The 26,453-nt window shown below is 42.5% G+C and overlaps 2 protein-coding genes across 3 annotated transcripts in view; one reads left to right on the forward strand and one right to left on the reverse strand.

The window, feature by feature from the left end:
* LG01H11orf80 (linkage group 01 C11orf80 homolog) overlaps positions 1 to 15,501 on the reverse strand; it is a 49,600-nt gene extending 34,099 nt beyond the window's left edge. The window contains exons 1-6 of the mRNA XM_048504507.1: positions 15,427 to 15,501; positions 8,873 to 9,017; positions 8,529 to 8,582; positions 6,847 to 6,950; positions 3,525 to 3,608; positions 2,791 to 2,846 (exon numbers count right to left, since the gene is read on the reverse strand). Coding sequence (XP_048360464.1) covers positions 2,791 to 2,846; positions 3,525 to 3,608; positions 6,847 to 6,950; positions 8,529 to 8,582; positions 8,873 to 9,017; positions 15,427 to 15,501 — 518 coding nt within the window. The remainder of the gene's footprint in view (positions 1 to 2,790; positions 2,847 to 3,524; positions 3,609 to 6,846; positions 6,951 to 8,528; positions 8,583 to 8,872; positions 9,018 to 15,426) is intronic.
* LOC125443191 (acylphosphatase-2-like) lies at positions 621 to 23,088 on the forward strand. Of its 2 annotated transcripts, XM_048515143.1 has the most exons (6): positions 621 to 637; positions 1,936 to 2,065; positions 16,396 to 16,593; positions 18,221 to 18,237; positions 19,246 to 19,355; positions 22,482 to 23,088. In XM_048515143.1, the coding sequence occupies exons 3-6, from the start codon at positions 16,539 to 16,541 to the stop codon at positions 22,594 to 22,596; spliced, it is 297 nt and encodes a 98-aa protein (XP_048371100.1). In that variant the 5' UTR covers positions 621 to 637; positions 1,936 to 2,065; positions 16,396 to 16,538; the 3' UTR covers positions 22,597 to 23,088. The 2 variants fall into 2 exon arrangements, with proteins under 2 accessions (XP_048371100.1, XP_048371102.1); XM_048515145.1 differs by lacking the exons at positions 621 to 637; positions 1,936 to 2,065 and adding an exon at positions 13,822 to 13,892.
* The last annotated feature ends 3,365 nt before the right edge of the window (positions 23,089 to 26,453 follow it).

Consider the following 26,453-nt stretch of genomic DNA (forward strand, 5'->3'; position numbering starts at 1 on the left):
GATACTCCATGAAAAATGTGACATATCTCCAAGGCGGCGGCGGCAGCAGCAGCAGAAGGAGGGGGGGGGGGGGCACCATGCAAAGCAAACAGCTGTGAGGTAAGTAGCATGCATTGGTGCTCCATGTAGCACCTAATTAAGCAGAAATGGACATATGTTCAGATACATTATTGGTGATTGCCTTTTCAAAAAGCTTTTTATTTCTAATGCAAAATTTCTAGTTTTGTAACTAGCATTTTTTCAGTAATGCAAATGCTTCCAGTCAGCTATGAAGGTACTACCTGAGCATTTTTTGCCATCTTTACTGAAGCCACAGAAATATAAACATTTCTTTATAATTCCAGATCCCAGCCAGGCCAAGAGCTCCAGAAACACTGATGCCCTATAGAATGAAACAGCTCCAGTGAACAGCCTATACCTTCTACACACTATTCTTGCAGACCCAGAGACCCTACCCCCATCCCAGATCAGAGAAAGAGGGCCTCATTCTTTTACTGAGGAATTTATGAGACTTTTTAATCCTTCTTCAGAGCTCCTCCAACATAGATGAACGATTTTAAACTCCCTCAAGCTGTTTCTTATACAAAGAAATAAAACCTAAGCAAAGTTGTCCTTCCATGTGATCAGAGGAGCTGGGGTAAGAGAATGCTGTCTTTCCAGCAATTTTTTTAGTGATATTATTTACTAATGTAACTATAAACTCTCCAAAGAGACAGTTTTAGAACTTTAAAATATGGAAAACAAGCTGCTGGACTAGATGAACCTCTTATTAAAAATATAAAATGCATTGGGCAATAGATGAACCTCTTATTAAAAATATAAAATGCATTGAGTAATAGAGAGTTAAAGCTACATACAACTATTTGTCAAGGGCAAATTAAAATTCTTACCAGAAAAGTAGCTTGCAAAACCTACTGCTTGAAGCCACATGCAGAACAAACTGGAAAACTATTTCAAACTTCTCAGTACCCACAACCAGAGGCAAACAGGTATGGAAGTAAGGCAACTTGATTGAGGGCCTAGTAGCATTTTTTTAAGGGGACAGGGGCCTTGTACACCTGGCCACTATTTTCCCAACCTGAAAGACTCCCTAAGTAGACTCTGATGAACCAGGTTTTCCCCACTTCTACACATGAAGCCTGCTGGGTGACCTTGGGCTGGTCACAATTCTCTCAGAACTTTCTCAGCTCCACCTACCTCACAAGGTGTCGGTTGTGGGGAAAGGAAGGGAAGGAGTTTGAAAGCCACTTTGAGACTCCTTGCAATTGAGAAAAGCTGGGTATAAAAACCAACTCTTCTTTTTTCTTTTGTAGATGTTGGCACAGACTTATTTTTTAGACAAAACAGTCACCACAGAAAATAAAATGCCCACCAGTCAAGGAACAACACAGAAAATAGTTCAGATATTTATTATTATTTATTTTATTATATTTGGATGCTGCCCTTCTCCATACAGGGTATTTCTCTGCACAGTCCCCATAACCTATTCTGTAGGCATTTTAGGTGCTGTAACTTGCAGAACCAATGTAGAAGGCTAGCAAACAGCAAAAAATGGCCAAGAGTATGTTTTATTGTTAGGGCACATATACTGGTGCTGGCCATTCAGGAGAAAGAAAGGCTATGTGCCTGATGATGGTCTAGCAAACTAAGGCCCCATCCGCACAAGCAGAATAATGCAGTTTCAATCCACTTTCAGTGCATTTTCAGCTGGATTTTACTGTGTGAAATAGCAAAATCCACTTGCAAACAATTGTGAGAGGATTGAAAGTGCATTATTCTGCTTGTGCAGAAGGGGCTTGAGTGTTAAATAAGAGCCATTCAAATGGAAGAGCCAAGTGCCAATCCTTGCCAGCGCTCATGCAGGACTGTTTGGTTTCAGACTCTTTCAGAAGCCAGAGAAGAACAGTGCATCTTTTGTTTTTAATACCCATTTAGAACAGAAATTGTTAGCAAGTCTTTCAGATGCCACCAGGACTGACCTGCTTTCCTGCAGATCTCAACACCAACACAGACCTACCAGAATAAAGAGATTTACAATTTTTCCACTCCTCAGAGAAGAAAACGTGTAAGTATGCTGCCTCTAAAACGTTTGACATTTGCACAAAATGGAATAAAATAGACCTGAGGCTTTTCAAGCAACAAAAACTGCATCTTATTCCTTCTTTGCACTAATTCTTCTCTCCATGAGCACAGCAGGAGTTATAGAGCATTTAATGCTCTAAAGCTCATTTGTTAAACTGAAGTACCTGCTCATGAAGCACAGCATGACTGCTTAGGGATATGTTTTTGACAATATCCTCTTAACAGTAGAACTCTTAATCATATCACACTGTAACTGTACTTATAGTTGCCAACAGGCTTAAAGAAAAATATCCTGTCCGTTTAATAGAGGCCTAATAGGTTGTCATGTAACTCCTTGATGATATAACTCCTTGCCATGAAAACCTTCAACTGCCCATTTCCACATATTACGCCTCTATTAAAGGAACAGGACATTTTTCTTTAAGATGGCTGGCAGCCCAATTGTACTTTGTCAATTTCACCGGGATAGCTGTGTTCTCTTGCAGCAAGAGGTTTTTTAAAAACAGATTCCTGTTCATTTCCACACTAGTAATGGTTAATTTTTTAACAGCTATTTTAGGTAGTTGCAAATGCATGGACAACATCAGGAACTTTCTGTTTTTAAGCAAGCCTTGACAGTTATCTTTTCATGTCAGCTGGCAGAGCAACTGTACCTTGTAAATCTTTCCCAGCTGTCACTGGGAGTTTGTGGTTGAAATGTTTACTCACCTATAAGTCTCTGCAGACACAAAGCCGTTCACTTTTACACAGTAATGAAATTTGATCTGCAAAACAGAGGAGTGCGCAATCAGCTAGACTCAAAACCGCTGAGGGGATAGGTAAGAAGAGTTCAGATTTCCACAGCTCTCAGTGTATTTATTTAATTGAGCAACATGTAGTCTAATAGTCAAGGCAAGACTGTTAGAGAACACCCTATGGAATGTACTGCAGTTTAATATACAGTAATGTACCAGTATTCTCAGATCTGGGGGTTAATATAAGTGACATGTCTGGTGAGCAAGGGCAGATTGGTCAGTTAATTTACAGGGGAATTTCTTTGCAGCCCACTACCCCAGAGGGCAATTGGTGGTCAAGAACACGAATAATAAAAAACCTCAGGGGAAAAAAATACAGTAAAAGCAGTTCAATAGTGGAATCAGCTGCCTAGGGAAGTAGTGAGCTCTGCCTCACTGGCCACGTTCAAGCAGTTACTGGACAAACACTGGTCAAGGATGCTCTAGGCTGATCCTGCATTGAGTAGGGGTTGAACTAGATGTCCTATATGGCCCCTTCCAACTCCATGAGCCTATAAAAAACCAGACAACCAGTAGCCACTGGCTCATAAAAATAACCGGGTTTGGCAATTGTCTCCTGAGCCGCTTCCGATATCATGAGGCAAAAAGCCCGCTTAGCTTTCTAAGTACAGCAAAATGATCCCGAGGTAGCACAGAATAGAGTCTTACCATTGCATGCACAAGGCTCATCCTGTGAACAAACTGTTTCAGGGCTAAACAGTCCTCCTTGAGAACTCCAGATTTCTCATAGAACTGAAAATCCATAGGAAAAACTTAGTCACAGTTTCAAAATATTTTAAAGCTTGCATTTCACCTCCTAATCTGTAGTAACTTACCCACCACTTCACATGATCAGTAATCAGAGGTTTTAATTTAGGGTCAGAAAATCAGAAGCGCTAATTTACAGTCAGAAAATTCAGTTAGGCAAAAATGAAAATGAGAGGCCACGTGGGCTTTTGCCACAACTATTTCCTGTAATCAAAAAACCACTTTCAGCCAAAAGTCTGAGATACAGCTATTTCACATTTCAAACACCAGGTCCCACTCACTTCTGTCTTATTTTGAATTTTGGAAAGTCTGTGAGATTTCTGTTAAATAAGCAAGCATACCTTCTCATGTAAAAAGACGAGGTCTGCTCAGCCTGTGCCTGAGGACACCTGTCTTGTACTTGGTGATTTCCTTCATTATCCAGTTCTTACAAGAACCTAGGTCTTTGGACTCATCATCATACTCTAAACAAGAATCTACACTAGTCTTGAATTCCAATAATGCTGAGTACATGCACTATATTTTCTGTCTGATTGTGAATCAATATGGGTCAGTTTCTTTCCTGTAGTCATTTTGTTTTAAAACATAAACTTCTCAAAAAAGAAAAATTCTCAAAAAAGAAAAATTCTCAGAAAAAATAGGCCATGAAGTCTACACTCAGTCACTTGAGCAGCCTTGGCTTTGGAAAGTCAAACAGTGGTCTTTTCTACATCTAGAGATGTCCACTCTTTCATGCCTGAACACTAAAAAATTACTGTAACCAGGTTTCAAATCTAATAGTATTGTATATCTAATTCTGAACCTGATAATAGACTCTGGATTTACAGAACTGCAAAATGGATCTAGGGACAGATGGGGGAATTTCTCTACAAACCTGAAGAAAATTCCAAGTTTGCAGGAAAATATGGAATCTTAAAAAAATGTCTAGGTGTTAAACAGTCTCTCAAAAAAAAATAGAAACAACAGTTAGCTTTAAGCAAAGAATATCTACTGAGCTCTCAGTTGCCATTTTGGAGGTTGCTAAGCAACCACAACAATATTGCTGGTTTGCCTAAGCCTTGGTTTCTGTAGAGCGGGGGAGGGGGGCACTAGCAGTAGACTGAGAACCTTAAAAAGCCCTGAGAAAGGTCCCATTCCACTCGCTTACCATGTTCCATGATGAAGAAGGATTTACCGGGGTAAGCCCAGCAGTGACCACTGAAGACTTAGTACCCACACCATTCAGCTTGGTCCAGTGCTGGCAGCCACTGCAAAACTGAGCCTAGCCTGGTGGTATCAGTGGTCATGGCATCAAACCCAGTGGTGGCAGTAGCCACTGCACAACTTAGCCAGGCTTCTTCTATAGAGTAGCTGCCACAGGGAGGGAAGGAGGGAAAGTTGAAGACCAAGGAAGCAGATAATGGTAGGGTTGGCTGGTGAGCGGGAAAAAGAGGAGGAAGCAGAAAATGGAGAGAAGTTATGGGGACAATCAGGGAAGGAAAAGAGGAAATACTGGGGAAGAGGAAGGTAAGGTTACCAAGTCTTCCACTGCAGTGGGAAACCTCCCACCATCAGCCTGCTGTCCCACCACTACACAGTGGTGTAGTGGTGTAGTGTAGGAGCAGCAGTGGCGTAGGAGGTTAAGAGCTCGTGTATCTAATCTGGAGGAGCCGGGTTTGATTCCCAGCTCTGCCGCCTGAGCTGTGGAGGCTTATCTGGGGAATTCAGATTAGCCTGTACACTCCCACACACGCCAGCTGGGTGACCTTGGGCTAGTCACAGCTCTTCTGAGCTCTCTCAGCCCCACCCACCTCACAGGGTGTTTGTTGTGAGGGGGGAAGGGCAAGGAGATTGTAAGCCCCTTTGAGTCTCCTGCAAGAGAGAAAGGGGGGATATAAATCCAAACTCTTCTTCTTCTTCTTCTACACCAGGCAGCAGGGCAGGTGGGAAGAAGATTCACTGCGGGTTAAATCATAGACTTGTGAGGGTGATCCTAGTGTCACACCAACACAGTGAATTCACTTCTGGGTTTGCACTGGAAGCATTGTGCCATCAGTTGTGCCCTAGTAGCGGGGGAGGGGACACAGAGGAAAATGAGATACAAGCCCTTTCAGTTCCCTGGTCTGTTCAGCTCTATCCTCTAAAATCCTCTCCTGAAACTTATTTTCTGCTTCACTGTGGCTGTAGGTACCTGCACGCATGCAATAACAAGGTCTTCAGGCATTTCTGCACTACAGGTTGAAAGTACTTTAGTTTTATGAGGTCTTTAAAAGAACTGTGGTGATTTCTGAGAAAACAAACTTTTTTTTTTACAACCTAGGCTGCTGGTTGCGACAAACAGGTTTAGAACAAGTTTCAATGTTATAACACAGACAAAGTGACATTTCAGCAGGGATGGAAGAATTTCTCAAGCATTTTTCTGATGTGTAGCCAAGAACTGAGGTAGATGAGAAAGAGGCAGTTGCAGTTTTTCTGCTCCTCTGGAGATCGCCATATAAAAGTCTTGGAGGTTCCATGTTGGAGCAGCTAAATGCTGGAGAACAGATTGGTTAGAGGGAGACAGTATAAGCTTGGCAGTGTCTTGTTAGCCCAGTGTTTCTGTACCACCTGGCGGCTTCTCCAGCAGCCTGTATCATTGTTCCTTCGCCAAGCATGGCCACCGGGCCATGCTGGCTGGGGCTGATGGGATTTGTAGTCCATGAACATCTGGAGAGCCACAGGTTGCAGAACCCTGTGCTAGGTGAAAGACTAATTGCTCATCAAAAGGCTCTATGTAAACAGATACATGTTTTAATCTGAGACCAAGTTGGGTTTAAAAAGTTAGAGACAACACTTCAGATCCAAAACATGCAAAAGGAGCCCTTACTAGAGGGGATTAATCCTGTACTCTTTCAGTGGTAAGAGTATAAACTCAACGCTGGATTGCAAGTTACAACTACAAATTCCAGCTTGGACACCTCACAAGTTGCCCCCTCCAAGTTGCCCACAAGTTGCCCCCCCCCCCCCCAACAATTGCAGGTATTACTGTCTGCAGAAAGGGAACAGTGGAGGCCTGAGAGAGAGAGAGAGAGAGAGAGAGAGAGAGAGAGAAGAGGGGGGGGGGAAGAGAGAGAGAGAGAGAAAACTGCAGGTGGGCCAGGATGTAATGAGGGTGTGTTATAAATATCTGCATGGCTTGTTCACACTAAGTATAACTAAGGTCTCATCTGGGTTGAAAGCTAAGAACAAATCCACAGATGCTAACCTCAAAGGAGAACTGAAATGGTGTCACATGCAGCAATTCATGAGGGCACCCTCTTCCACATAGGCTCTCGTGTAAAGGCAGCTCAGGGAGCAAGGTCTTGATTTCTGCAGGAGCGAAAATGTCACATGTGAGACAAGCATTGCAAAGTACCAGACACACCAGGAGTGTCATCTGAACCAGCTACATCCTTGAAAGCACAATGACTTTAATGCGTTGGACAGAATTGCTAAAGAAAGTAGGTTACCTAAATCTTTTTGAAAAAAGGGTTTCATTACTGAGGGCCTTTCTCGAAGTATTTCTTTACTTACATTTTTACATGCCCTTTTATAGCCTGAACGGTCAGAAAAGAATCTAAAACAAACATGGCAGGACAGTTCAGATTGAAGGGCATCTCAATGGCCGTTCCCATACTGCAGAACATATCTAAGTGGATGATTCTGTACAAATCTCCAAAAGATGAATAGGACACAAGTACCAATCTCATAAGCAGGAACCTTTAACCTACTTGCTCCAGAGCAATGACAGTATCTTCAAATGGAACTATGTTATCAATATAACAGTATTAAAAAGATGAATCAATCAGTAACACCCATTTTGAAAGAGTCATGGCAATTACATCTAAACTAATCTCCCAGTGTCTTGCATTAACTTCAGAAACATCAAAGGAGTCCTAGGAAAGGGAGAGAAAACAAAAGACATGGAACGATGGGTGTGGCAGAGCTGCAGCCAGTAAAGTTTCCTGGGATGACTTGGTGACAGTGCAAATAGCTGACGGTTGGCATTAAATGCTGGCTCAACAAGAATCCTCAATTACATTAAGACAAGTGCTTAGTTTTCAACTTCAATTACAGCAGGAAAGGGTGAATTCACTAGTGAGGAGGGTAAGGGATATGTGAGACATGTATTCACGTAGCTGGCTTCCTTTCTGGAAAAGAGAGAAAGTTGTGTTATTTTCATACTGAACCTCAATGCAAGGTTTTCACGGGATCTGACTGATATTGGGGGTCAGATTAGTGGAAGCAAGCAAGCAATCATCCCTGCTCTACTTATGGATCAATGGAAAGCTGGCATGGAAGGTCCTGCTTTTGTAGTACAGGGATTGGATGAGGTAGTCCTTTCAGTCTCTTTCAACCTGCAAGGTTGACACTTAGAATACTGTGTGAGTTTCTCTAGAGGGAGTGACTTACCAGTAATTTTTTGTGAGTTACAGCTAAAGCTGCCTTACACTGAATCAGCCCATTAGTCATTTTCAACTGGCAGCACTGCTCCAGGGTCCTGGGCAAATGTCTTTCACCAGATCCTTCTTTAACTAGAGAAATAGGGGACTGAACCTAAAATCTGCTCCATGCAAAGTGAATGCTCTACCACTGAGCCCTGAACTCTCCCTAAAGTAAAGCTAATCACATCAGAACTAATTATTGTCCTTGCTGTACAGAAACTATGAAATTATCAGACATCAACTAAATGCTCACTTTGGGATGAAAAGTACCTGGAATCTATAAGGCAGAGAGAAAAACTTGTGCAAAGACAATATTAATATTTGCCATTTGGTCCTTCTGTTGCCCAATCAATCAAGCTTCTACATGCTAATGACTCTGCGAGCCCTAAAGTCAGAAAAAATCTATATCCGGCTAAACACTGCAATGCTACTTTGTAAATAAGCAGTTTGGTAAAGCATTTACCTCTCTGTATCTGATCACTGAGAACTGTACGGTAGAAATCACCCTTTGCTGAAACTGCAGTAGAAAAAAACCAGTTTAAATTCTTATTTTATATTTCCATTCATCTGTATTTATCTCTGTCATCCAACACAGTGTTCATCACTTTACAATAATAAAGACACTTATAAATATTTCTCCAAAAATATTGGTGGCCATGCAGAGCGCATTTAATCCTTAAAATGGGTAGAAGGAAAGAGCTATTATTAGCAGTGAGGTATGAGGGAAATTGCACATTTGTCTAGCTCTGTAGTTTCTTCCCAAGATGTAAATGTCCCCACAAAGGAGCAAATCTTAAATCTACTCACTAACAGTTGCACAACAGGACTGACCCACATGTTGGACAGAATCTTCTATGTCTAGAGAAACCACAAGTGTCCCTTTATGTGTAGAAAATTCTTCTAGTGGTTCTTCCTTTCCATTCCGAAGCTGAACAATTAAGTATTCTAAAATCTGAAATTATAAAGGGTCTTGAAACATTGGCAGTAAAGTATGACATAACATACAATAATTCTGAGAAGTGTACGGTAGAAATCACCCTTTGCTGAAACTGAAGTAGAAAAAAACCAGTTTAAATTCAACTGTGTGAAAACATGGATTTCCTTATCTCAGCACCAGAAATGAAATCATCAATAAAAAGAAAAAGAGAAGACCCAGAGACATATCCTAAATGCTTAAGTGGGATTGATTACAAATATATCTGGACTCAAGATAGTAATTTTACTTCTGCGTGTAGTCTACCAAAGAAATCTAGAATTGGGTTTTTGATTGAAAAACTCCTCTTTTGACAATATCAAGCCTGATTCCCAAACATTTTCTCTAAAAGATTTAAAAATCAAGTTGATGGAATTTTTCTATGAAAAAACAATCAGGAGTAGAAATATTTCTTTCCCTGGCCACTTCAATATAACAACTTTTACCCCAACAGAGAAAGAACTGTCAGTGCTTTTTTACGCTCCCCACTTTAGAGCTCTTAATCCAGGATTTTGGCTAGAGAATCATGACAAAATTGGAGGGAGAAAGTCCTTAGCAGAATGAAAAATATGCAACAACATTGTCTTAGGGAAAAAATGCTTTTGGATAAGGCACTGGCCAGGCAAACCTCTTCTTTCCCCACTCTGCATTACTAATTTCTTGCAACAAGGTGAAAAGTCTATTAAATTTATCCTGGAAGCTTCCATACTGGTATCACCGCTGCATTTCTACAAAGATATTTCCTTGGTGCGTGTAGGGACAATCACATTTAAATATTCCATTAGTTGAAATATTTTGAGCTTTCCTTATCAGCTACTAATTGTTTATGGAAAGGAAGAAATGGTTTTGGAATTTACAGCGTATGAATTGGTGGGAGGTAAATACTCGAAGGTAAACCTCCTAGGGTCTCTGTGGGCGTACTTGAATGAGTTGCAACAACAATTTTTAAACAACAAAATGGTTTACTTTTTTCACAAATTAACACTTTTAAACATCAACATTTAACGTTACAAATTCATGTCCTGTTCAGGTTGTACTTTAAGTCCTTCTACAAAGTTCACTGATACGCTGTCCAAATTCTTCTTTGCAAGTTGGCTTGCTCCTGAAGACTCCAAGGGCTTGATGAACAGGTTGCAACATGATGAAGGTCTCCAGGAGAACTCACCCATTACAACCACAAAAGAAACCCTGAAACAATAAACTCCAACATTTACAACACAGCAAAACAACAACTACCTTCCCAGTAGTTCCCAACAATATTGAAATTACCTTAACAAGGTGTTAAGGGCTTATAGAAATCAAGGTCCATCGAAGTCTGGTAGCCTTGTTCTTCTGCAAAAGAGCTCTTCTCTGCTGCTCCGAGTCTCCACCCCTTACTGGGTCAACCCATTCTGGGCCAACCCATTCTGGGCTACAAAGGCTTTGCTGCTCGGAAGACCAAAGGTTTCAGGATCACCAGGCTATGAAAGGGAGGCTGTGTTCCCATGAACAATTGAAGAAAATGTTAAGTGCTCCTGTAGAGGTTGTTAAGAAGACTGTTCCTTATTTCTGCACTGCTCTCACACACTTTTATGAAAATACTTCATAACAAACTGAATCAAAGAATCAAAGCAACTCTCCAAAGTGCAGGATTATTCTTTTCTCGGGGAATATTCACCAAGATCATTGGTACTAGAACTAGATGGCTGCCTTTAGGCGCTAGACCATCAAGATCCTGCAAGGGCATTTGGTGCACAAGCAGGCTTTCCAGTTTCCAAGCAGAGAAAAAAAAAAGCTTCTTTCCTCCCTGCAGCCCAAGTATTACAATATTCTTGGCTGCTTTGCAAGCCATTCAAAGAATAATGAAGAAGAAGAAGCAGAAGAAGAAGCAGCAGAAGAAGAAGCAGAAGCAGCAGCAGCAGAAGAAGCAGCAGCAGCAGCAGAAGAAGAAGAAGAAGCAGCAGCAGCAGAAGAAGAAGAGGAGGAGGAGAGGAGTTTGGATTTATATCCCCCCTTTCTCTCCTGCAGGAGACTCAAAGGCTTACAATCTCCTTGCCCCTTCCCCTCACAACAAACACCCTGTGAGGTAGGTGGGCTGAGACAGTCTCGAGAAGCCAGATCAGCCTGGCACCAGCTTACGGTGTGGAGTGAGCACCCGAATTTCAGGAGGCTCACAGCTCGAAGTGAAGCAGAGAACCCGTTCCTCCAGATTAGATACACGGCTCTTTAACCTCCTACCACTGCTGCTCTAGAACTACTAGGATTGTTCTTAATTTTGCTTCCTTGCTGGCCACCTGTTTATTCATGACACATGGTATGGAACATTCTCCCTTCCCGTGGATGGTACTCTTGGTGAATAGATCAAAGCCAAACTGATCTCTTAGGTCAGCACCTATTAAAGGGGCTGCTTTGCATTATATTTTTTACTAGCACAAAACACATTTAGTGTGTACCTTTAAAACTCCCACATGCACATTCAGTAAAGCCATGATCTCAGACGTATCCACAGGTATACGCACTAGTCAGGGCTTGAAAAGTGCCTGGTTTATCGTACACATGGTGACAAATACATATTTGCCATTCACATAAAAGTATGTTATAGTACCAAATCAATTATTTAGATTTATATTGCCTTCAATAATATATTTAGATACAATGGGTAGATATATTATCTTTTCTTGGATCAACTTGCTGGCACAAGCAAGCTCTCTTTTGAGTAAATTTTAGTACCTTTTCCCTATGTTTCTGCTGAAATGTCTGATTTATTCAGTGGGTGAACCCTCCGCACTGGCATAAAAATATGTAAGCATCTAGCTTTGTTTGATTCAGGGAAAGTTTAGCCCTGAACAATACCACAGGCAACAGCAACTGCAGCTAGAGGGCAGACTAAGAGCACATGTACATCAACCAAGCCCAGACTCAATCTGTTTCTACCTAGTTTCAGTGAAAAAGAAACCCAGTGTAAAGCATTTTGTGCAGGTGTAACCCCCATGCCCAGAATGGGTTGGCCCAGAATGGGTTGACCCAGTAAGGGGGTGGCACTTCAGAGCAGCAGCTGAAAGAGCTCTTTTGAAAAGACAAGGTACCAGACTCGATCTTGATTTATAAGCCCTCTAACACCTGCTTCAAGGTAACGTAATGTTGTGGGGAACTAGTGGGAAAGGAGTTGGTTTCGCTATATTGTAAATGTTAGAATTTATTGTTTCAGGGCTTTTGTGGTTGTAATGGGTGAGAGTTCTCCTGGAGACCTTCATCATGTTGCAACCTGTTCATCAAGCCCTTGGAGTCTTCAGGAGCCAGCCAACTTACAAAGAAGAATTTGGACTTGGCAATATCAATAGACTGTAAATAGAAGGACTTGAAATGCAACCTGAACAGGACCTTGAATTGTAACGTTAAATGTTGATGTTTTAAAAGTGTTAATTGTAAAGAAAAGTAAACCATTTTGTTGTTTAAAAATTGTTGTTGCAACTCATTCCAATTACTGCCCCACAGAACCCACAAGCTGAGGTTACACAGGCACTGAAGAAGCTTGAATAACCCAGACTAGCCCAAGGTCATCACAACTCTGAAGCAAAGCAGGGTTGACCATGATTAGGATTTCGGTTAGGGCGCCACCATGGTTAGGGCGCCACCAATGAAACAGGGAGTACTATGACAAAGGCAGGCAAACCATCTCTGAACATCTTTTGCGTTGAAAACCCTTGTCACTGTAAATTAGTTGTGTTGAAAACTCTCGTCACTACAAATTAGTTGTGATTTGATGGCACTAAATTATCATTAATTGCACACAATAAATAGTGGTGCAATACAGATGAATATTAAACAAAATGAACAAACTCAGGTTAGTGGTCTAACCCTACAACATGTTGTGCTACTGGGATATATAACGTAGGCATCTCTAACAGGTAGGTCACCTCATTTTACCTTTTTCCGGAAAATATCTCATCTTGGCTTTCTTTTTTTAAAAGCTTTTATTTCATAGGAACTTCCTCTGTGCTGCTTAACTGATAGCTCTATTTCTGATGCTCTTCCTAGCCCATGTTCTGTTTCTAGGACAGAACTAAACTTGGTAACATGCTGGAAACAGGGACAGCCGCTCAGGATACCCTTCATTACTTAGAAATAGCTCTCATTTTACCTTTTTCCGTAACAAATAAAGGGAAAGGCAAGAAGGCCAAATTCCTACACACATTTACCAAGGCCTTCTTCCCTTTATCCAGTCACTCCAAACATTAAACGGCCCCAGAACCGACTATAGTTTAATGTGCAAGGAAATGCTTATATCATGTGTTTATACATTTATTTATATTGTATTTTGTATTTAATTCTTAAATTAATCAACTAACCAACCTCTTCCAGCAGAACATCCCTATTTGATTTTTGCCCCTCAGGCTTAGCCCCACCTTGGTCCCAGTCTTTTCTACTGGGCATTTGGAAAATCTAAAAGGCATAAGACGACTTTCTACTGTTATTTTTGGAATCCACATCCCAAAGCAGCTTTTTCTCCCCCCAGAGGACCTGATCGTGGTAGTCTCCAAGCCCCACCCGGCGACATCCTTCCGACCCAAATTTCTACTGACAGTTCCCTCACTCCCATTTTGAGTTTTCTCACAAGAGCTTCCACTTCAAGATTCGCCCTCTCCATACGGGAGCCTAACGAATAAAGCCCCACTTGTTTCAACCTGACCCTACAAAGCGTCCCATAAACGTCATCCTTTTTTTTTACTATGCTTGCCCCTTCGATTCACACACACGCAAACTTTGCAATAACTTTAACCCCTCCCCAACCCGCAATGCGTGCGCACCGTCCTTGCAGCCAACGCCCCTTCTCCTTTCATTTTTGAGTTCTTCTTCTTCCCGCCTAAAAAAACTGTGAGTGACAGCAGAGTCCGCGGCTTCCCTCCCCCCTTGTCCCTCCCCCCTCCCGGAATTTTACCTCAGGCGCCCAACAAAGAAGAGCGTCTCTATCTTTAGCTGGGAAGGAGCTGTCTTGCTCCTTGCTACGCGCCTCTCTTCAGATTCCCAAATCGCATCTACCTCACACTTGCTCCCATTTCCTGACTCTTATTGTTACTACCGCCCCCCCCCCGCACATCACACACACACATGCACACACACACTTTATTTAACACCCTCTGAGTCCCTGTCACGTTTTAACCATATATCCGAATGCACACTTCAGAAGACAAGACACACACACACCCCACTCCAGTTGACAGACTTTTTCTGCCTACTTTGTTAGAAACTTTATGCTTTGCTCCTCAAGTTTACACTCTTAGGGTACCTTCCCCTAGGGTCTGGGGGGTACAGTTGTGCCTTGTAAGGCAAGGCATTTGGGATTAAACTAGCATGAATTAAGACAAGGGTTGTCAACTCTGGGTGGGGAAATATCTGGAGCAGTGGTTCTCAACCTGTGGGTCGGGACCCCTTTGGGGGTCGAACGACCCTTTCACAGGGGTCGCCTAAGACTCTCTCATCAGTGTTCTCCATCTGTAAAATGGATGAATGTTAGGGTTGGGGGTCACCACAACATGAGGAACTGTATTAAAGGGTCGTGGCATTAGGAAGGTTGAGAACCACTGATCTGGAGATTATTTTTGAGGGCAGGGTTTGGGGAGGGGGTACTTCAATGGGGTACAGTCTCCTTTCCAAAGTGGCCATTTCCTCCAGGTGAACTGATCTCTGTCACCTGGAGATCAGTTGTAATCCCAGAAGATCTCTAACCACCACCTGGATGTAGGCAGTCCTAGTTAAAACATTATTTCTGATGGAAGGAGAAAATGGGTATCTGCCTCAGTTGCTGAGGAAGCAACTGGAGCAGCGAGGGTTCTTGAGCAGACTGAGGGTCTCCTAAAGGAGTGTTTTGGGTTACTTATTCGTACTGTGATGTTCTGTGTTACTATCTATGAGTGTGAAAGCTGGACAGTGAAGGAAAGCTGACTGGAAGAGAGTTGATTCCTTTGAAATGTGTTAGAGGAGAGTTTTATAGATATCATGGACTGCCAAAAAGACAAATAAGTGGGCTCTAGATCAAATCAAACTTGAACTGTCCGTACTAGTTAAAAGCTACTGTGTTCTGGTCACATTATGTGAAGACAAAAGTCACAGGGAACATTGAAGGCAACAGGAAAAGGAGACTCAACGTGGATTGACTCAAAGAAGCAATGGCCCTCAGTTTGCAAGACCAGACCAGAGCTGTTAACGATACATTTTAGAGGGCATTCATTTATAGGGTTGCCATAAATTGGAAGTGACTTGATGGTACTTAACACATACACAAAAATATATGTCACCACGTACAGTTTACATCAGGCACCTAAGTGAAACACAACAAACCAGAAGTTATAGTGGATTTGTACTCTCCAACAGTGTTAGGGAACCTGGGAGACATACCTGGGAGACATACCTGGTGGATGAGCAGGACCGCCTGCTTGCAGGTGGGTGGCAAAATGTCTTGAGTTGATTCTGTTAAGTACAGCATGTCTCAAAAGAACACCAAAATAAATACATATAATGGAATAAAAGCAAACACATGTCACTCTTCTTCACTCCTATATTTCACGGTTTGCAAACTCAGAAATAATCTGCATATAGCAGATTACCAGATTTTCAGGTCATGTTATGCCTGGGGTTTTGCCATGCTTCAATGTTCTCTTTTCAAGACACAAAGCAATACCACAAAACTGTTCATTTAACTTCTTGCTATGTCAGAACAGTGGGAAGAAAAGGAAGGGCGGAAGCATGGCCTGAGAACCCAGATTGTCCTTCCTTATTTTTAAACCATGTCCTTTATTTTCTATCATCATTTCCCATTAGGAAAAAGGATACTGCTTATTCCGAAATCTATAGAAAAAGATTCTGAGTCTCTGTTCTATTTGGCATTTTAATTTGGCAGCCAGCAGCGTAAGGCCCACACGTTTCTATGGGGGCTGAGATTGGCAGAGCTCTTTGACAACTTGCTTGTGCACATAATGTTTTTGCTGAATGTACCATGTGTAACTACTTAAAGGTAGGCTGTAATCATAATCTACCCCCCACCTCCTAGATTCTTATTTGCCTATAGCAAATCTAGATGCTGCTTAGAGGGAGATTAGCCTTGTAAAGCAAATATGAAAAATGTAAAATTCTTCAGCAACATATTTTAGACACATGGGGATTTTCCAGTCCTACAGGCACAGGTCAATGTGGATGTTACCTTTAGGTACAGCAGCAGGAAAAATATAACATGAACACAGGTTCCTTCCAATTAAATCATGACCTGATTTATGCTTAAATCCTTGGACATCTCTCTTTTCCTACCTTATTAGGGGAGAAGGCTTAAGGGGTGTATGTATGACAAAAGGCTCGAAAACTTTTTTTTTTCATTTCTTTCCAGGTGGGCCACGCTGCTTATCTCCCTACAGCTGAATTTAGTAACACAGACCAGCCAAACTGTCTGCAGTGTACAGATCAGATAGCACTCACACACCCACATCTCTGTAGAAGCTCCTGCCAGCTCCCCTTGGCCTGCACTGGACCATGGCTTCTTCCGGGCTCTGGGCTATTGACTATGAGGTTTATGGGGATGTCCAGGGTGAGTTCATTCAGTTTTTCCCTCTTGTTGTATTGTTGTTTTGCTGCTATCGATGAGATTTTTTTTTAATATACAGAGATGGCTTTTTACTTCCTTTGGGGCTCATGCTGCAAATAGTCCTTGAAATAAGATGCCAGCAGCTCTCTTTTCAATCGGCAGAATCTTGCTTTGGTTATACTGCAGCAAGGCTGGCTGGAGCTGCTGTGAAACCAGAAAGACTGTCTGCAAGGACTGCAAAGGAAATTAATTGAAGCTAATCCACATGGGGGGGGTGTGTGTGTGTGTGTGTGTAGGAGGCTAATTGGGAACACATTAAGGTAATTTAATTTGATGTTGAGTCCACATATCCTAGAGTAGATCGGGGAGCTTGTTTCTCTTTAGTGCTAAGATCTGGGCCATTTCAGGACAGAAAGCTAAGTATCATTGATTCAACCTTGTTTTTAATGTTATTTTTTTTAAATCAAGCTGTTAGAAATCCATTTGGTGACATGATCTGTGACATTCAGAAAGGTGCACAGCTTAAGCTGCCATATGAAGAAAATTGTCCTTAAAGGGCCGATAAAGAAAGCTGGGGCTCAAGTATGACACTTCCATATCCCTTTCTGGCTAAAATTCACATTCTTACATATAAGGGATTAAAAAATGGGAGTTATCTGGAGACCTTTCTAAACCATTGGTTAAATTCCTATAGTATCATGGGTGTTCCTCATAATTTCAACTGCTTAAATTGAAGGTTTTTGCAGTAGAATGCTAACCAAGCATGCTGCCGCCATGAAGGAAGTAAAATATTAGTTTGGATCAGGGGTAGGGAACCTTTAACACTCAAAGAGCCATTTGGACCCGTTTTCCACGGGAAAAGAAAACACTTGGAGCCGCAAATAATTTTTGACATTTAAAATTAAAGATAACACTGTATATATTGGGCTTTTTTACCTTTTACTCCACTCATTCTGAGAAGCGCATGGATGCACCTCGGCCTCTGCTACCTGCAGGTAGGGTAAGGATGGTGCCGAAAGGGCTCGGCCTCGCCGGCCACCGGGAAAGCACCCGCCCCGCTCGAACGGGGCGGGCGAGAGGGGAAGCCCGCAGCGCAGCCCAGCCGGCCACAGGCAGTTGGTGCACCCGCCCTGCTGCCTGCAGGGCGGGCAAGGATGAAGCCTGTGGCTCGGCTCGTGGAGCCGCAGTGCAAGGGCAGAAGAGCCGTATGCGGCTCTCGAGCCGCAGGTTCCCTACCCCTGGTTTGGATGAAAGAGCTTCACATGGAATGGAGCCACGAACAGGAGGTGCTGTATGTTGCTGGCCAAAACATAGTGGGTCAGTGGGCAGACAAAGGAGTTGGAAGAGGCTGTGTGAGTCATGAAGCCAGGGGGCAGTAAGGAGGACAGATCAGGAGCAAAGTTTCACACTGATACATAGAAACATAAAGCTGGAAGGTACCCCTTCTAGTCCAACCTGTTGCATAATGCAGGATGTCCCCCCTCAGGCAAATTTGAGTTCTGTGGCTCAGAAGGATCCACATACAGAATTATCACCACCAAACCTTTGCCCACAGGATTTTTATCACTTGTGTTTGCTACTAATGCATAGATGTGGTCACTGACAGACTTGTCTCTGTTTCCTCTCCTAGGTGTCTTCTTTAGAAAGGTAAGACATAATTCCCAGTGGGATGTGGACAGGTATCCTGCATCACAGAAGTAGTGCTTCCTAAATCAAAGTTCAGGGAGCAGAGGCTGGCAAGCTTTTAATTGAACACTCCATTACTTTAATAGTAATGTACTATCAATGGGAGAAGCATTCATTTTCACATTTATACTTTTCAGGCCAGCCATTTGAGCCTGTAGCCCACTTGATGTAGGCCCAAGCCTGGGAAGTGGGTTAGGCCACTGAGATTACAGATATCCAAGTAAGATAACCATAGCAGCAGACAAGAGTGCAGTATGTAGAAGCAGACTGAAGCAAGAACAAGGAAGTCTCACCTAATCAGTAGCAAACCACAAGTAGAATAATCTCCCATTCTCTGTCTAACTGGATAAGTTTGCGTTGGCTGCCAGCTAATTAGAAGACTGGGAGCCGATCGGGGTATTAGAAATCCTCATGGAAAGACAAAAGAGAGTCTTGTGACACCATGAAGACTAATTAATTTATTGTAGCATAAGCTTTGGTGAGCCAGAGCCTCTCTTGTCTGATTCTAGAAGTCTTCTTATTGAAAAAGTAAACGATGTTTAATTGTTGCTTGTGGCTTCTTGGTTTTGCCATGAGCCTTGGAAGACTGAAGTTTTATTTCTACTAGATTGGTGGCGGGGTTCCATGTGAATTGTGCTGCTATAGTTCAGTCCTTGGGAGATTATAGCAAAACGCCAGTCAGTAATCCAAACAATTATTGTGAAGTTGTGTTTCTTTCTCTTCCATCAACCTCCCCCACCGTTGCCCAAAGAAACAAAAACATAGGCTTGTCTGGAGGAGAATCACAAATCCTATATCGCATGCAGAACTCCCATGTCACCTATCGTAACCTCAAGATATAATTTCTCAGTGGAGGCAGTTCTTACATACAATGATGAGTCATCTAATGAAGAGATATGCATTTGTGAATCAGCCTTCAAGTCCCATTCAGGTTTCTTTGACTTGTGTCTTTATGGCTTTTTTCACTAGTACACCGAAGAACAGGGAAGGAAGCTTGGGGTGGTCGGCTGGGTGAAGAACACAGCTCATGGAACTGTGACTGGACAAGTGCAGGGTCAAAAGGAGAAAGTGGAGATTATGTAAGTCTGTGATCCGGGCTCCTTCATTTGGTAGGGATGGGGGGACGCATCTTGGGAGAAAGAGTTGGGAGATGGTAGATAAGGGATTTGGAACTACTTGCATTTGTTACCTCTAGTAGAGATTGGGGAAGGAGGTATGATTCCATATATTTATGTGCAGGTTCAAACAAATTTCCATATATGAATAGAAAGAGATTTAAAAAGTTAGTGGCAAGTTTTGGAATTCAAGTCTCCCATAGAATCTAATAGAAGTCCAACAGAACTGCTGTTGGAATTGTACTTCTCTACACTTGCTGGCTGACAAATGAGAAGTACGCCTCTGATCATGAGCAATTCTAGTTTCAACGCAATCTTGACCAAGGCCTAAGCATCAAGGCAGAATGGGGGTGCTTTATTGGACCCTAGGGGGCCTGGCTTGACCTTTGAAAATATTTTCACAACATGGTCTTTTTATGACATTTTGGAAATAAAATGTAAACTTTTCTTTCATTCCTTCTGAAATGGTACATATTTGAGAGGACCATATCCATGCAGGTGCCCATCTTACAAGTTTGTGCCTGGCCCAGAGAAATTATAGTTGGGCCCTGATCTTGAGTCCCATCATTGTACTACTGCTGTTATTATTTAACAACTGTTGAGCGGCAGCACTGTGAATGACGCTACACAGAATGTAGAAATTACATGTTCTCCTTCCCAGACAGGACCCTCTCTTTAACTCTGTGTTTATTGACAATAAAGCACCATACCTGGGAGAGTGTGGGGGGAAATGACTGAAAATAAAAATTATTATAATGCCAGCGTGTAGTTCTATGGTGCGGCCTCAGCTTTGGTCACATTATCTCATAAACAGTAGCGTAGTGCCAAGGGGGCAGGGAGATGCATGACGCACTGGGCACACACCCCTGCAGGGACAGGGCAAGGGCATTACAGGGGTGGGCAGGGGCGCAGGGCATGCATGCCCAGGCACAGTTCCCCTCGCTCCGCCCCTGCTTATAAAAAACATTACAGGACTGGAAAAAGTACAGAAAAGGGCAACCAAGATAATTAGTGGGCTGGAGCACCTTTCCTTCCAGGAAAGGTTTAAGAACCTGTGACTTTGCAATTGAAAAAAGAGATGACTAAGAGGGCATGATAGAAGTTTATACAATTATGCATGGGGTAGAGCGAGTAGGCAAAGAAAAAAAATTATCCCAGACAGAACTCAAAAGCATCCAACAGAACTGATGGGTAGTAGATTCAGGATAGACAAAAGGAAAGACTTCTTTACACAGTGAGTGATTAAAATGTAGAATTTGCTTCTAGAGAATGCATTGATGGCCACCGGCATAGGCAGCTTTAAAAGGGGATTATACAGATTCATGCAGGATAAGTCTATCAGTGGCAATTAGCCATGGTGACTAAAGGGAATCTAGTTCACAGACAGTCAGCCTCTGAATCCTAGTGCTAGGCCTCAACCTCTGTGCCCTGTTGGTGGGTCTTCAGAAGAACTGGTTGACCACTTTGTAAGACAGGAAGCTGGATTAGATGGACCACTGGTCTGATCCAACAGGGCTCTTCTTATGTTCTTAATAACCAGAGAGATAAGTGTTTTTGAGTAATTATCTGTTCTCTGAAAAACACACTTCTTGTGTGATTCCTTTCCCTTCCCTTCCTCGACGGTGTTCCAATTTCTTCAGGAGGAATGCTGGTAAATTGAAGAAGAAGGAATGGTCTGCTGAAATTATTCAATTTACCATTAACTGAAGGAAACCCCATTATGACAATTTACATAGCCCCCTTCCTGCCCCATTTGAAATTTCTAAGTAGAACACTTCCCCAGACTCTGTTCCCATAGTGGATTGACACCCTGTAAATCTGGAACTTGAATCATCTTGCAATTAATTAGTTGGTCCAGGAGGAGATGAGGAAAATTGCTTTACGGATCTTTCAGCAGCAGCAAAGGGCAGGGTTAGGGGAAGGAGAACAGAATGGAAGGTGCGGTCTCAGGCCAACCCTGGGGGTGGAGAAACAGCTTCTGTAACAAGGGGGTCTGTCACCTTCAGAAGGATGAAAACCAGAGGCAGTTTCCATGGCGACAAGTCTTCCCCCATCACCTTGAAGGGAAGAGGGGGAGAGAGAACATGCGAGGAAGGGAGAGAGAACATGCGAGGAAACTAGGACAGTTTCCATAGCAACCTGCTTCTCTGCCTCTTCTACCTTCATGTATTTGAAGGAGGAGGGGGAAATTGGGGCCGCTTCCATAGCAACCAGTCTATTTCATTCTTTGCCTTCATGTGCAAGAGATAACTAGAAATTAGATAATCCATAGCAACTAGTATTCCCCTAGTTTCCTCCCTTTACCCCATCCCTTCCTCTTCAGGTCTTAGCAAGGAATAAAAAGCAAAGGTGTACAACTGTCAGTCTAGTCTACTAGCTCCAATTTGGGGTAAGGTTTTTTTTTAATGGAGGAGAATCATAAACAGACTTTGGGTCTGTAATTCATCCTCATCCCACTTCATGTTTCTGAAATAATTAGCAGCTGGGCAATTCTGTTGTGTGGGAGGTGTGTGGAAAGTTGTTTTATGTTACAGAGGAAGTTTCATTCATTTTTGCAAATAAATATATTTTCTTTCTGGTTCCTCTGAAATTGACTGCGGGAAGGGGATTTTTCCTACCAAAGCTCTCATCCTCTTCCTCTGAAGCACCAGAAACTGTCACTGTTGTTTTTCATTTCAGGACTTGAGGGCTGGAAACATAATCTTTAAATTAAAAGCTGTTCTTTACCACTAATTACTAAAACAATTGATTATGCTAATAATTTTCTGACTGATCCCCATACTTATGCTTTCTTTTTCTTTTTACCTTAGTGTACGGCATGGCTCAGTTGTTTAAGGTAGCTAAAGCTGTTTGGTTTGGCAGCATCTTTCTGCAGTACATTTGCTCTTTTTCTGTTCGACATGGTCTGGAATTTATAATGTTTGAGGCTCTTTCTTATAGATGGTTCTGCCTCTCAGTTACATATATGCATATTTTAGACTTGCTGACCTTCTGGTTCCTGGCATGAACTTGCAGATAGTAGAGGTGGGCCTGAAAGCAAGAAGAGTACAGCATGGGCGTGCTGTTGACATGTACCTCTTCCTCTCCCAGGAAGAACTGGCTGCGCAGCGTAGGAAGCCCCATGTCACGTATTGACCGAGCTGTGTTCTCCAATGAGAGGGAGATCTCCAGTCTGGAGTTCCAGTCCTTCACCACTAAGTACTAGAACCAGCTGGCTGCTCCAGCTGGGATGTCCAACCGTAGCTGCATCAAGGGATTGTTCCACTCAGAAGGCGGCACTATATCATTCTCCCTTGCTAGGATGGGCTCTGCTGCTGTGAACATTATGAAACTGATCTCTAGGACCCCTTTGGATCCGTGAAGCTTCTAGCTACATAAGAAGTCACCCATTTTATACCCAACCAGGAGTTGTGTCTGATGCCCAGTTCTCTCTTCATTTAGGAACTGCTGCTGTGTGGTTGAGGGAAAGAGCATTCTGCGGGGGAGGGGTGGGGGTGTTGGCTGTCATCCTCTTTTGCAGCCTCAGCCCCCTTCAACATGTGTTCATGAGCACTGGTCAATTGTTAGCAACCTCCTTTGAACAGACATGATAATGAAAGGCTTGCAAATAACAGTTATTGACCTTCTTATTGGAGACAAGCTGCCTCTTCTCCCGTCTCAATTCCCACTCACTTCTAAAGATGTTTAGATTATTATTGTTGCACAAACCTTAGGGGGCTTGGGTAGAGCATGAAAAGTGAAGACATGAGGAGGTATTTAATTTAGCTGTGAGAAACTCCTACACCTGTTTCAGAGACAGTGGAATGAGGTTCTCTTCTAAACTCTACTTTGAATCCCATGGCACAAGCTTAAGTTCTGAGGAGGCCCACCTTGGTTTTCCTAAATTTCCTTGGTTTAGGACAGGGGTCTGCAACCTGTGGCTCTCCAGATGTTCATGGACTACAAATCCCATCAACCCCTGCCAGCATGGAATTGTAGTCCATGAACATCGGGAGAGCCGCAGGTTGCAGACCCCTGGTTTAGGAGAATGAGGTGTGCAAAGATGTAGTGTTTAGCCAAGTCTTCCCCAGATGAAACATTGTAACTTCAAATTTGTTAGCTCATTACATTATATCATATTTGAATAATTAATAGACTTTTGTTCCTTCTCAGTGTTATAGCTATTATGCAGGACATTTAAGTGTTTGTGAAAGAGCTATATTTCCTTATTTTATTTCAGTAATCCCTTTTAAATCCTTGTGATACAATAAAGGTTTCGCTCTAATGCAGTTTTCTTTGTGCACTTCTGCAACATTAATAAAACATACTTTTGTTTGTACTTGTTGCTGTTCTGTGAAACTTCTGGCTTGTGGTGAACTCCAACAACACAGAACAAGCATTCTTCACTAAAATGTAAAATATTTCAAGATGGTGCAATCTGTGAAATTGTCAAATAGTTAGGCAAGTAACGGTCCATGATGAAATGAGGTAAGTAATTAGGCAAGAAGTTGTATTCACAACATTTGTATTTGAAGAAAAATCTATCCTATCAAAGCATTTCCCAATCCTGATGGTTGCTTGTACTATGTTTTCTTTGATGCTGGGTTTGGCATTAGATAGGAAAACTTACACATCCCAATTGCTACACAAAACAGCTTAGGGTGGTGTAGTAAGAATCTAAAGGCATTTGACGTTCCCACCACCTTACTCTTGCATGTCCGCACCAGAATTTTATGGCTTTAGTCTAGCTTTAGAGTGTTTTGTAGTCAGTCCAGGCAATTATGTTCAAACAAAAAGAATACCAAACACTCCTTTTTCTTTGCTTTGGAATTGGTACTGCACATGCTCTTGACCCATTCCTTAAAACCTGGACATGGAGTATAGGTGTAGCAGGTTGGGGCTGGCATTTTTGCATCAGCTCTCATTTATATGGGTGTGGTGGGTTTTAAACTGCTACAACAAGTTTTCATCAAAGACCCATACATGGTGACAGAGCGATTGCTTAGTACCATTGTCCATGTGAAATAAGGCACTGCCCAGGCCTAGGGGTTATTTAAATTGGATGATGTCTTCAGTTTTTTGCTTGGGTTACTTTCTCATGGAGCAGAGAGCCCTGAAATTTATTTGGTACGTGGTGCAAATAGGTTGGTTGGTAATAACACTTTTGGAATGGCACCAGGCTGGATTATTATTATATATTTTGCTAAGAAGGGAAGATAGGCCCAGCAAAATTTGAGCAAATGATGGAAACATAAGATGGAGAAAGGATAAGAGTAGTTCAGCAAGTTCAAGCCCCTGTGTTAAGATGGAACCTTTATACCTCTCAAATCCTTAAAAGATGCTTTCTCAACAAAACAAAGGGGAGGATAGTTACACGAGGTTAAGTTAACATTTCATCTAATACAGCCTTCTGTCTTTGACAATGATAGCTGATAGCTAGATGCTCCTAGAAAGTTAATGAGTGAGTCACAAAGAACTGATCTAGAAGCTTCAGAGCATTTAGAGTTCTCCCCCCTCTCGTTCAGAGTCAAGAGCAGGCTTTTTCAACATAAAGATGACAGGAGATTTGAGAGTTCATCCGCCATTTCCTGGACCATCTTTGTGTTGGAATGAGCGACTTCTGCATGCCTGGACAGTGGGGGGGTTCTAGTAATCCCAAATTTTAACTGTAGCATGCCTCTCTGGTTTCACCTCCTCGTCTGGGCCAGGATACCAATTAACTTCCTTTCTTCCGCATGCTATTTCACTCTCGGTCCTAGCCTTTGACCTCATACGTGGTCATCGGTTTATCGCTTCAGTGGGGCTCTCCTCTAATTGAAGCATTCTCTCACCTCCACACATGTGATGGCGCGGTAGAGTGCCCAGTTGTCGTAGGGATAGTAATTCTTAGACTAGGGTTTCTTTCTATCTACCTTTTTCCTGGAACAAAGCTGTGAACTGGAGATGCTTGAATAAATGTAAGTTTTACCTTTTACATTTATCTCTTGGGAAGTTTCTATAAACTGCACTCACACACACTACTGGGCTGATCCATAATTCTAAACTAAATCTAACACTTTGTTCTAGAAAGCACCATTTGGGTCCCAGTGCCTTGGGGACAGAACTAGATAGGTATCAAGACCCAAACAGAGCATTCTAGAAGAATGTGGAGCCTCCCATCCCACTACATCCTGTATTTTATTGGGGTCTATCTCTAACTCCTTGTGGTATACCAGGTAATCAAGGAAATCTAATTAATCCTTGTGAAATTCACATTTTGATAGTTTAACATACAGTTGGTTCGCCATTAGTCTTTTTAACACTTCTCGTATCAGTTTCACATGATCTTCCATCATTTCGGTATATATCAGCACATCATTCAAATACACCACCACCCCCTTGAACAACAGGTCATGCATTATTTCATTGATCAGATTCACGAATACCCCTGGAGCCCCACTCAGGTCGAATGGCATATCAAGATACTCAAACTGTCCATAACGGGTATTGAACGCAGTTATCCATTCTTTCCCTTTCGCAATTTAAACCCGGTAATAAGCCTCCTGTAGGTCCAGTTTGGTAAAAACCTGCCCTTGGGCCAAGCTCCCTAACAGGTCTTTAATTAGCAGCAAGGGGTGTTTGTTGCTCATTGAGATAGCATTAAGCCCTCAGTAGTCCATACACAGTCTCAGCATCCTGTCTTTATTTTTCTGAAATAGCACCGGAGTGGCCAGGGGGAAGAAGGTGGGCTTGTCCAAGAACTCCTGCAGTGCCTCCAACTCTCAGGGGTTCATAACGTATAGTTGACCTTTTGGCAATTTTGCCCCCAGAATCAGTTCGATTTTGCAATCCATTTTGCGGTGTGGTGGGCAGGACATCACACTCCCCTTTCTCGAACACTCTCCCTGGTGTCTTTTGTGTGGATACGGGTGCTGGGATTGAAATTTCACTCTCCCATGGAAGCCACTGCCGCTAACCCACCCCCCCTCCATTGTCCCCGCCATTTTTCGAACTTCTGTTGTGGTTTGTTGGAACCATGCATGGATCGAAATGCATCAGTCCATCCCTGCATTGGATTTCTGGGTCATGTTTGGTCAACCACAT

Source organism: Sphaerodactylus townsendi, linkage group LG01 (assembly GCF_021028975.2).
Source record: "Sphaerodactylus townsendi isolate TG3544 linkage group LG01, MPM_Stown_v2.3, whole genome shotgun sequence".
In the NCBI taxonomy this organism is placed as follows: Eukaryota; Metazoa; Chordata; class Lepidosauria; order Squamata; family Sphaerodactylidae; genus Sphaerodactylus; species Sphaerodactylus townsendi.